A 12091-nucleotide genomic window follows, 5' to 3' on the forward strand; every position below is an offset into this window, starting at 1 on the left:
TCTCCATGGCTTCTCCCAGATGATTGTGGCCCAGGGATTTCGTGTCGGCTCGGCTTGTGAGCTGGTGGTGACGGCAGGCTGCCACGGAGGGGAGGGCTAAGGGCTCCGTTACAGGCAGAATGAGCGTGTGTGCTCTTAAGTGGGGCATTTCCTAACCAAGCAAAACTGTCCAGTGACTAAGGACCGCTGAGTAAATGGCTCAGGCACAGCGCTTCCGATGTCGCTCAGAGAAGTAACTAGAGAAGCAGGCCAGGGGGGCAATCTGAGGCTCTCCTCCCCGGCCTCCTCTGTGTTTCCAGCTGTGAGGTGTAGAGAGGCCTAGAGCCAGGCCCAGGCCAACTCTGATTTCAGCCTCTGCTTTCTCTGTGTATCACCGTCTCTGAACACGTGCCAGCCCTGCAGTCGTGTCGGAGGAAAGCGGCTCGGGCTAGCCCTGTGGTTTTGGGCCTGGACATAGTGAATTTAGGGAGGCTCCGGGCAGCGGGACTGAGGATGTGTGGCTGGGCCGAGGGGAGGGGGGCCAGTGACACGAGTTAGGGACAGAGGGTGGGTGTGGAGGAATGGATGCAAAGCTCAGGACTGGGGGACCGCATCTACTAGAACGGCCTACCAGCAGGCAGGGGGCAGCACGGGAAAGCCTGTGCCTTAGGGAGATGCGCGGGCTGGTCCTCCCACTCCCAAGCTGTGAGGGCGGGGCCTCGACCTGTGAGCGAGCGCCACAAGGTCCAAGACATGCGAGGGCGCTTCCCGAGGGGAGAGAGGCACAGGGCAGGGTCTGGACTAGGACAGGAGAGGGGCGGGGCGGCCTGGGCCAAGGGAGGGGCTTTGGGTCACGTGTGAGGGGGTGGCCTTGGGGGCTAGGTAGTGTCTGAAGCCATTCAGAGCTAAAGGAGTCAACGGCTGCCCTTGGGAGATGGCGGACTCTCAGGGCTTGAGATCCCCTCACCTTCTAGCGGGCTCAGCTCTGCACCTGCAGCGCCTGTGGCTGACAGGGAGGGAGAAACCAGAGAGAGCAGAGGAAGGGCAGGACTCGGGGGTGGGGTGTTCCCCCAGGTGGGTTCTCTGAGAGCAGACAGGAGAGTCAAGTGGCTTTATCTTGACTTGACCAGCCTTGAGTCTTTTAGGATTTCGGGGAGGCCTCGAGTCAGTGTAGGATTTGGATTCTCAGAGAACAGGAGCTGTTCCGGGCGCCCCAGAAACTAACCCACCAGCCCCTGGTTCTCCCTCGAGTGCACAGTCAGAAACAGCACCAGCTCCCTCAGCAGTTCTCCTGAAGTCCACTGGGCCTCACACGCAGGGGTGTGAAATCGCCCCAGGGACGGGAGCGAAAGACTCCTGTTCGCCCCCAGGTCAACTCTGGGGGGCTCCTCTCCACCCAAGGGAGCGTGGGGCGTTTCTCTCACAGGCAGCAGTGGTGCCTCACTCCTGCGGCTCACTGGCTTCTCTCCTCCCTTAGCACTTTCTGTCGCAGAAACTCCACTTTCTGTGGGGTGTGCAGTGTGTACGCAGAAACATTTGGTTACCTGTGGGGACCGCCTATCAACTTTCTTCGTGGCTAGCTTTAAAAGAGACAAAAGTGTGCTGTAATAATTTGATACCCTGCAAATGAAGTTCCCAAGAACTTGTATTTATTCCAAGAATGATTTATATTTTATATTTTATATTTTATTGATTCATTATTGATTCATTTATTCCAAGAATAATTCCCAGTTAGTTTCAGCTAGAAGCATGGCAGGAAGAAGGGTAGGATTAAGCATGTCTCGGCCTGCTTAGGGTCATGTGGTTACAATGCCCTCCAAGGACCTTATTAAACCACATACCTCGTGTAGGCCCAAATTCAGATTTGAAATTTCAAGCTACAACATGATGGGCATGAAAAAGCATCGGCATTCTGCCACTCCCCCAACATCGTAACCACCACTCCCATCAAGAATGCATTACTCTTAGGAGTCTTTGAGAAACGATTACAAATGTAGACAGACATGATGATCACCACGAGGCACCCCCAGCGTGAACTGTGAGGAACTGAAAAATGAGAATACAAAAGCCAGCTGGTGCCAAGGAGTGAGGCAGTTGGAGCTTGGCCACCCAGGTCATATTGGACTGTTGCTAGAAAAACAAGAATGTTATCTCTGATGGCATGAGCTACAGAAATTGAGATGGGGGTGGGGGGAGGTGCCAGGATGTGAAACCCTCCTGGTTTCCAGCCAGGCACCATGGAAGCCCAAATGGTGCCAGCTGGAACTTCTGATTCTCTGTATCTTCTGCATCTGGGTGTCACCTGTCCCTCTTCCTTCCATTTGCCTCTTCTGTTTAGTCTCTCCCTCCTCCTGTCTTACCAGTGTAAAGTTAGTTCAGAATCGGAGGTTGGCTCATTGCACGTCCCCCCATTTATGCCAAGACCTCTGCTCATCTAACACGTGATGTCTAAGATGTTGAACTCAGATATGTGCGGGCACCAGGGTGTGAACTCACATCAGAGTCTGAGCATGCATGCCCCGGGCTGTTTTATTAGCAGCGGCTTTGGGTTAACGCTAACTGAGTAGAGACAGCTTGCTGAGGACTGAAATGCTAAAACCTCCTTCCTGCATTTACTGATGGATGTGACAACCTTGAGCCCAGATCACGAGGTGGGAATGGGGAGTAAACTGGATGCGTGTGGTGCAGAACCACTGGGTAGACTGCATCCTGGCTCAGCTCTGGAGTCGCTTCCATCTTACTGTCTCTTTTGCCATGATCACAAAAGGAAATAAGTTTGGTTTTTTTCCCCTTCATCCCACTCCATGACACTGCCCTAGCTCAGCCTGCAGCTTTCTCCGTACTGGCCCTAGAGAAGAAGGATGTCCTTTTAGGAGCTCTGTTCAGTGGAGGATGTCATTGGTAGACTTTTGGGTGACTTGACACTCCAGCTGAAGGTTCTTGCTTCTCCCAGCTCTGGATTGCCTAAGATGAACAAAGTGTGATCGTCGCCCTCCCTCTTTCCACCCTGGGGCCCGTCTTTTCTGTAGATCCTTTGTGGATCTCCCGACTTCTCCCCAGTTCTACCCTTATTCTATTTTCCCCCCTAACTCTTACCATAGCTACCCTGGACCAATAGGGAATTCTCCTCTTTGTCCTCTTTTCCTTCAGATCAGCACATTCAGTGCTATACAAACTCCTGTGTGACTCTACTTCTTTTTGGAAGTTCTTAAAACCATGTTTTTATTTGAATTCAGACAACTGTAGGAGTTTCCAGAGGTTCACTGTCACCTTTTGAGGATTTTTTTAACCACAAAATGGCACTGTCATGGATTCTGTTGGCATCCATGGGAGATTAAGATTAGAGATGTTTGTTGCTACAACCTGCCCAACCATCGGCTAGGCACCTGGAGATAGAGGTGAGCAAGACATACACAGTTCCTGTTCTCATGAGCTTACAAGCTTGCTGTCCAGTAGGTAAAGAATAAGGGCAATATATAACGTGAAATTATAGAGGGCCCTGGGTACTCACTGAGGAATTTAGACTTGTTTTGATGGGAAATTAATAGCTGCTGAAGGTATAAGTCAAGGGAAACAAAAATTCCTGTTAGAATCTATCAACAAGTAATTATTTAGCATTATTTGCAAATCACAGGAAGGACACCAAAAGTACAAGTGCCTGTTTTTATGACCTTAGGACCTAGCCATGACAAGGCATACACACGCACAAGATGGCACACGGCAAGAGCCAAATACACAGTGCAGAGAAGTACCTTAGGAACAGAAGGGGGAAAGAACATGTAGTTCAATTCAACAAACCCAGATTGAGCACCTATCATGTGTCACGGGCTTTGCTTGGAGCTGGGGGTGCAAACGTGAATTAGCTAGGCCCTGTTAGTTGGGAGGGAACTCGTAACTTACCTTAAGTTGGTTAGTATAGTATCCCGGACACAGTACAAATGGAATTCTTAGGTATAAAAGGAATACTAAGGGAGAAGGTATTAACTTTCTTGGGGATGGGGAAGGGTGTTGGAAAGGTGTTCGTGGAAGGGGAGATCACACTTGGGCAGGGTGTTAAAGGATCAGCAGCAGTTTATCTGGCACATGGGGTGAAGAGGGCATTGCAGGCAGAGGAACACCTTGAGCCAAAGCATAAAGATGTGCAATAGCCTTGTGCATTAGGGCAGAACAGTAGTTCAGTAAGAGGGGAGGATACATTCCAAAGGTAAAGGAAGTGGTGGAAGATGGAGCCTGAGTGACATAGTGAGAATTGTGTCTTAGAAACCATCCTGATGACGTGGATTAGGGAGGGGAGAGGCTGGAAGCAGTTAGGATATGACTGTAAAATTCCAGGTGAAAGGCAATGAGGACCTAAGGCTGTGACAGTGGCATGAGGCGAAAGGCGATGGATCTGAGAGACATAGGGCCTGCCACCAACAGGACTTGGTGATGGGTGTGGAGGTGCTAGGGGAGAGCCAGAAGTTGAGTATGAGTTTGACGGAAGGAAAGAAACTCATGGGGAAAGGTTACAGGTCCAGTTAGGGCTGTGTTGAGTTTGAGGAGCCTGAAGGACATTCAGGAGGAACACCCAGCTGCAGTTGGAGCTAAGGAGAGAGTTTGGGGTGGTTAAGGGATGGTTAATAACTGTAGAAGCAGATGAGATCACTTGTGGAATGGCTCTAGCCCAGGGGACCATGGGCTGAGTGGTCAGGATAGTTCTGGAATGAGTGCTGAAGAACTAGTAGGTTGGAATTGTGTGGTGCTCAGGACACTTCAACCAAAGCTCGGGGTGGGGTGGGGGATGTGGGGGGGCGGCTTTCACATGAAACTAGGCTATGGGGGAACCTAGAATTGCGGCCAGGGAGGTTGTACTCTTTTTTCCCCTGAAACTAAACACAGTGTCTTAAGGGGATTGATTCAGTGGCGGTGCTCACAACAGATTGGAAGGGAGAGACCAGAGGCAGCTGGGCTGCTTTAGGTGGCAGTTGCTGAATGCCATCTAAGTTGATAGGGGCTTGGATGCAGCAAGACTGGAAATGAGGGGGTAAATAGGAGAGTCAGTTCCAGAAAGGGTCCACAGGCCATGCCCAGAGGGTGTGGCAGGGGGTGAGGGGAAGGCATTTTGCATCTCAGTGACTGGATGCAGGGTCGTAGACTGGGCTCTGAGTACAGGGATAGTGTCTTGTTTTACCATTGTTTCTCTGGCGCCTGATACATACTATGTACTTGGTCAGTATTTGTCGAGTGGGTAGATAAACGGTGCTCCTGTTGATAGAAATGGATGCGTCATAAACACTGGATTTGGCAAGAAGGTGGTGAGTTTGTGCCGTCTGGTTGAGGGGAAATCAGGAATCTCCTTTGAGGAGGTGGAGGGCATTTTGATGGTCAGAGGGCATGATCCAGGAGGAGGGCACTCAGGAGGGGTGTGTCTGGACACTGTTCGCTCACCAGGTTTAGCTCAAATATGAGGGCCTTCTAGAAGACTCAGTATTAAGTGTAAGAAGAACTGAGTGGGGAGGATGAAATGAGGTCCTGAGAGGAGGGTCTTTCCCCTTGAAAATGAACACCCACTGCCTTTGGGCCCTAGGGCATCCCCTTCCCTGGCAGGTGCCAGGATCAGTAAGTCCCTGTCTGCCATTCAGAAGAGCTCATTTGCTAAGACATTCTTCAGTGAAGGAAGAGGAAGCATGCGTTTTGCTGGTGGCTTCTTTCTTTAGCCTCTACCTCGGGCTCAGCTTACCCTCCATGACTCAAGGTGCTTGTGGAGAGAGGCTGTGAAAGCTCACATGATACCAGAGATAAGCCAGGCCAGGCTTTATAGGAATTTTCCCTAAAAGAGCAACCAACCAGTTTTTTTCTCTACAGCCACAGGATCTTCAGGCAGAACAGGGATGGGAGGGAGAGGGAGGAGTGAATGAAGTCATTTTACAGTATTTATTTGCATGTATTATAGAAGACATTTCAAATGTATTTAACATGAGAAACAGAAGGCTACTGTATTCTGAGTATATCCTGTATCCCTTAGAAACAAATATGCAAAACATCTCAAATTCAGACATGGGATGAATTTTAGACTATGAAAATATATTCTACACCTCATATGTTGCTCAGAGGATTAAAAAGAAATGGATATATATTTATGGCCATGGATGAGAGAAAGGTAGCTAGCTATGTTTTGTAGTTTAGCAGATTCACTGTCTCTTTAGAGCTGTGAGACTTTCATCGGTAGGTAAACTAGGAGGCCCTGAACACATTGGTTAGTAAATGTTAATGTGGCATACTGTGGTTGGGACCTGGCTTCAGAGTAACATGCAAATACTAGTTCTCAGATCACCTGAGCTGTGGACTTGTCCCTAACATGACTGAGAAGAACCTTAAAGCACCAGCTGACTAGGTTGGTTTGTCTGTTTCAGAACATTAAGTACTTTTCCATATACAGTTGAGGATTTCTCCCATGAAGAGGTGAAATACAGTTCGTCAAGTACACTTTTAATTAATTACTAATGATAACAGTCCTGAACACTTATTGAGCATTTGCTCCAGGCACATATTAAGAGCTTTACACAGATCATTTATTCTTCCTAACAATCCTGTAATGTAAAAAACGTAGGCATTTTTCTCCCTGTCTTGCAGATTAGGAAACTGAGGCATAGAAAGGTTACCTAGCTAGTAAGTAGTGGTTCTGAGATGGGAACCCTGGCAGAGCCCATGTGGAACTGCTAAGCCTGAACCGTTAGGCCAGATGGCCTGGCAAGTTTGTGAAATTGCCTTGAATTAGAACAAATGGGAAACTTATCCAAAACAAGTATTTATCCTAGTAACCTCATAGGTCATTCAATATGTAGGAAATGCTGTAGAACCAAAGACTCAAATAATTTGAGCCTTTTCAGCAGCTTGTTTGAGAACCTTTGGATGTTTGTCTCCTTTCCACTGAACAGAGCAGACCTTTCAACTTAGGTTTAAGCTAAATGTTCTGGATAATCAACGAAGCTGCTAAGGCCAATTCTAGGAAAAAATAACACTTTAGCATCTAGCACGATGCAATCTGAAATGCTGGCGCCCTTGCTGTCGTTCTTCTTACACAGAGCACCTTATTGACATCACAAAACCGCTGAGGGGTTCCTTCTAGTCAGCAAAGGTACAAAACCACCCTGGCCAGGGAGTTTGGCTCCGCTGAGAATAAAAGCCATGCAGACTTACCAGCTGGGGCCGTAAGTGTTGTTTCTTCTGCACTCTGGCTGGCTTGCAGGCCAGGACTCCTGCTGCGTGTATGCAAGCAAATGCAATCCTTGGCACTCTCCCAGGAAACCCAGAGTTCTGGCTTTATACCCAATCTGACAAGAAAGGATTTATTTTCCCCCTCCAAACCATTTGCCAGGGAGATGAAGTCTCATGAACCCCATATCCGGAGTGAAATCTGGAAAACCCAGTTCAGAGCTTTTGATGAAGCTGCTACAGGGTATTTTAGCAGCAGATCCTGAAGTATTAAAGGGCTGTTGATTGATAGGGAAAGTGAAGCTTGGGAGGCCCTTTAAAAAATGTGTGTGTATGTGTGTAGCCAAAGGAATGGATGTCCACTGTAGAAAAATAAGAAAATATAGATAAGAAAAAATAAAGCCCTTTCATGGGATCCCATTTACTTGTACAATAAATCTTGTTTAATGCGTGAGGAGGAGCAAATTGAAGAGCACCTGGACAAAAGTTGCTAGGAACTTGAGTTTTCTACTAGAATGCTTAAGGAAGGTAATGTTTCCATACTTTCTTCCTTTATAAAATTGCTCATACAATTAGCATGGAAGGAAATTAAGCTGCACAGCCCTGAAGAAATAACAAAGTTGTCAGATTTTCCTAAAATGGTGAAGCTTGTTTCTTGGTTTGTGGCTAATGCCCCTGGCCACACTACTGACCACAGGTGGAGTCAGGTGATACCTGTATCAAAAACTGTGTATGTGCTTCTTTCCCAGACACCAAATGGATTGCTTCTGACCCCGAGTCCACTGCTATCCAGCATACACTTCTGGAGCAGCCTTAGTCCAGTTGCTCCACTGAGCCCCGCCCGGCTGCAAGGGCCAAACACGCTGTTCCAGGTGAGCATTTGGAAACGAACTTTTAAATGTGGAATTTCTAAGGGATGTGTTTCCCCAGTAAATCCTGCAAGGTAATATTTTCACTAAATGTAGGGCAGAACTCACTGTTTAAGTTTCCAAAAGGAATTCATGTTCACGTGGCTGCAAAAGGCTGTCTTCAGAGGCACATATTTTCACTGAGGTGGAGTTCTCATGTCAGATACCCATAAATAGAACAGTTAGTTCTTGAAGTGTTTTGGGTATTTTCACTGACTATGAAAACTGGAAACTTACTAAGGAAAAAAAATTTTTTAATTGTATTTTATAAAATCTCATAAAAGACTTTAAAATACTAATCTATTAGTCAACGTAGTGACATCACAAAATAAATTGAAAAATAGTGAACAGCTTCTCCAAACTGTGATAGAAAATTTACCCGCATAATTCTATGAATCAGAATCAAGCTCTTGTTCCATAAAAAAAAAAAAGAAAAAAAAGCTTCCAGGGCATTTGGTTAAAAACGAATTAAGTCTCCACTATTTTACCTTGTAAGACTCCCTGTACTAGGTAAGCACATTCATTAGTCATTCCCACACTAGAATCCTGCAGTAGCATCACTTGCTGTCGTGTGGAAATCAGTATTTCCTCTTGGAGACTCAAAGATTACTCACTGACCAAGATGTTACTGTTTGACTATGTGAATGTAGTGTAGAAGGGATCCTAGGGACAGGAATGAAGCAAAACTGGATAAAGTACAAACCCCCTCTCGACCTGATTCTAGCCTGGTCTGTCTCATTCACCCTGCATCCCCACGTCTGCCCCCGCCCCCCCAACATGGCTTACCCCAAGTTAGTTGTAGTTCTTTTACTCTCGTTGCATCTAGCGCTTGCCACTTTGTATTCATCTGGCAATCTCCCCACTAAACTGTGGGCCCTCAAGAGGCCATCTTGTTTGCTGTGGTGTGCGCCTGGCATCTAGCACATTTCTTGGTACACAGAATGATGTTCAGTAAGTATCACTGGCTGACTAAGGAATGGATGCCTCAGAATTCATCAAGAGATGTCTAAGAAAGTTAAGTGTTAAAAAGATCAGGCCTCCAGTGCTTTTCTGAGTTGTTCATTTTGCTTGTCAAGTTTAATATCTACCTCTGTGCCATGGGCTGTACATGCTGGTATTTAGGGTCTCATTGGGAGAAGGGTGGAGCTAAAGAGGTTTTGATTACTATCTTGCTTCTCTGGTTTCCTAATAGGGTTGAGGTAGGGTGTCATGATGTGACTATATCCCTGGAGTAATCAGGTTTCTCTTCCTGGCCCTTCTTCTCATCACAAGAAATTGAGGATATGGTCATGCACAGCCAATGTGGTGATTCTTAGCCATTTTAACTCAGGCAAGGAAACAAAAACTAGAAATGGTGAGCAAAAACCAGTGAGCAAGTGCAGTATTAGGCAAGTTTTAGATTAGTAATCTTTTGGTGGGGGAACTAACAGACCTTATTTCCTGGAAGTCTCCAGATGGGAGCAGCAGAGTGTTCCCGAGTAGAGCAGAAAGGAGTTAGTTAGCTGTATGGTGCATACGTACAGTCAGCTCCATGGCGGTAGGGACTGTAATACTACTCTAATCCTAGAACCTGACACAGGGCCTCTCTAGGCTTCCCTAGATACTTGTGAATCATGAACAGACTCTTAACTTCCCTCCTTACTGGGAATTCTGCCACCTGATTGGTGCAGGGCTTGGTGACCTCCGAAGGAAGCCATGGAGAACTATTGGTTGGGAGTTCTTTGAGATCTGTTGCCTTAGACACTAAACCTTTTCCAGCCTGTTACTCCCAACAGGAACAGTGGTTCGTGTCCACAGTGATTCTACACATTAGTAGGGTATCAGGAGCTCTGGGAATTGGGAGATAGATAGGCATATCCCTCCTCTTCAGTCACTACTGTAGACCAGTGGTTCTCAAAGTTAACGTGCAACAGAATCAGCTGGAGGGTGTGTTAAAATGCAGTTTGCTGAGCCCCCCCCACCTCGAGTTTCTGACTCAGAAGGTCTAGGATGGGGCCTGATAAAAACATTCGTTCAAGCTCCTAGTGTTGCTGCTGCCCCAGGAACCACACTTTGAGAACCACTGCGGACCAGTGGCTCCTAATTGCCATTTAGAATTCTGCAGAAGAAATGCTGCATTTAAAGGCTACCTGCTCAGAATTTTGATTTCACAAACTGGACCTGTCCTCTCTCCTGGAACCATGCAAAACACAGTTCCTGAAAAGGAAGGTGCAACCAGGTTTGGATGGCTGACAGATCGCATGGCCTTGGGCCCTCTTTTTGGGATTGGGATCCATGAGACTAAGGAAAAACAATTTTGTACCTTTTAAAGTATTATTACTCTTCCTATGATAAGAGCATTGAGCTGGTGAAAGCTGAAATTAGCAGTTTTGAAAATGGTAAATAACATGGTAAGAAGAATAATTTGATTTTTAAAAATTAGACATTTCAAATGATGGGTTTCAAAATTCAGATTACTATCAATCAACAGTACCCCTTTTTAAACTAATGAAAATAAGTTTCTTTAAAAATAGCAAGCCTCTATCACATATGCTATGTGAATGTGTTAGAGGAGGAAACAAATTAGACTCGGCCTATAGTAAGTTTTAAATGATGCTGGCAGATTTCCTGCTATGATGATTAGAAAAGATCAGAATCCTTAGGGTCACCGTTGACAGAGCTGAGGGGTTTTGGCACAGAAGGTCCCCTGATATTACTATAGTAAGTGAGAGCAGATACTGAAAATTTTAAGGGAAGGAGAGTGAAGATATTTTATTAGCCTTTCTAGAAGAGGTATGCTTTGGAATCTAGACACGTTTTAGTGAAGAGAGAGATGCCAAAGACATTGTGCTAAATCTAAATATACAACCTTGATTTATAAATAGAGATGGGTTACAATTGGACCGTTTAGCATTTTAAGCTTGTCTTTAGGATGTCTGTTCCACTTTTGAAACAGATTTTGATCAGATTTGGAATACACCTAGTCGGTACAGCTATATCTTGAAACAAGGTAATTTTCAATTGAGAATGTTTTCTGTAATTTTTAATTCAACAAATCTAACCCAGCAAATATTTGCAATGCTCTGAGGCAGGGACTGTGGGGATATACAATATGTGAATAATAGATGTGTAAACACAGTGCTACAGGAACCCAATAGGAGTAGCTCTTTCCAGCTGGGGACTGGATAGAGGCTCCAAGGCAGAAGTGTCACCTAAGCTAGGAAGAAGGGACAGGATTTTGGCAAAGTATATTCTAAATGAATAGATCTGTATCATTTGGATGTGAAAGTACATAGTCTGTTCTGGAAGGAACTGGGTGATTGATAGGAGACTGGCTAGAAAAGCAGCTGTGGGATTTGAATAGTATACCAAGGAGTTGTTAAGTGATAACCACGGAAGGCTTTTTAAGCTGGAAATAGCATAACATCTCTATTTTAGAAAGATAGCGCTGATATCACAGTGTGGAGAGAGGACAGAAGAGAGCAGAAAGCGTAAGGGGCAGGAAAACATGAGGAAATTTATACTATTCCAAATTCTGAGGGAAGAATCATCTTTTAGATAAGAACAGTGAAAACAGGAATATATTTCGAAGACATTCCAGAGGTAAAATTGAGAGGATGACTTAGTTGAGTGTAAGGAGTAAGTAGGTAGTGAAAATTAGGAAGAGGCAAGGATTACTAAGTGATTAAAAGACTGGGAATGCTACTGATAACAATAGTTACCATTTTTTTGAGGGCTGCTGTATACCAGACATTGTTCTAAGCACACTTTTTCATGGCTTATTTAATAGTCCCAATAGTTCTATTTGAAAAGATAACCAATTTCACGAGAAGAAGAAAAGATAACTAACTAAGGCCCAGAGATGTCGCTCAACTTACCCAAGATCACATGTTAATAAGTGGCAGAGCCCTGATTCATGTTTGTTTAGGGTCGAGCTCCTTACCACCACTCTTATTGACTTAAGAGTGAGTGGGGAAGAGGCATTGGTGGGGATATCTAACTGACATCAGGAAATGTTTGTTGAGTCCAGT

General features: G+C 45.6%; 1 protein-coding gene across 1 annotated transcript in view; it reads left to right on the forward strand.

Annotated features, from left to right (window-relative positions):
- Positions 1 to 12091, forward strand: part of ELK3 (ETS transcription factor ELK3) — a 68705-nt gene that overhangs the window by 51955 nt on the left and 4659 nt on the right. Inside the window, exon 4 of the mRNA XM_059936707.1 lies at positions 7923 to 8045. Coding sequence (XP_059792690.1) covers positions 7923 to 8045 — 123 coding nt within the window. The remainder of the gene's footprint in view (positions 1 to 7922; positions 8046 to 12091) is intronic.

The sequence above is a fragment of the Balaenoptera ricei genome, chromosome 10 (genome assembly GCF_028023285.1).
Source record: "Balaenoptera ricei isolate mBalRic1 chromosome 10, mBalRic1.hap2, whole genome shotgun sequence".
NCBI lineage: Eukaryota > Metazoa > Chordata > Mammalia > Artiodactyla > Balaenopteridae > Balaenoptera > Balaenoptera ricei.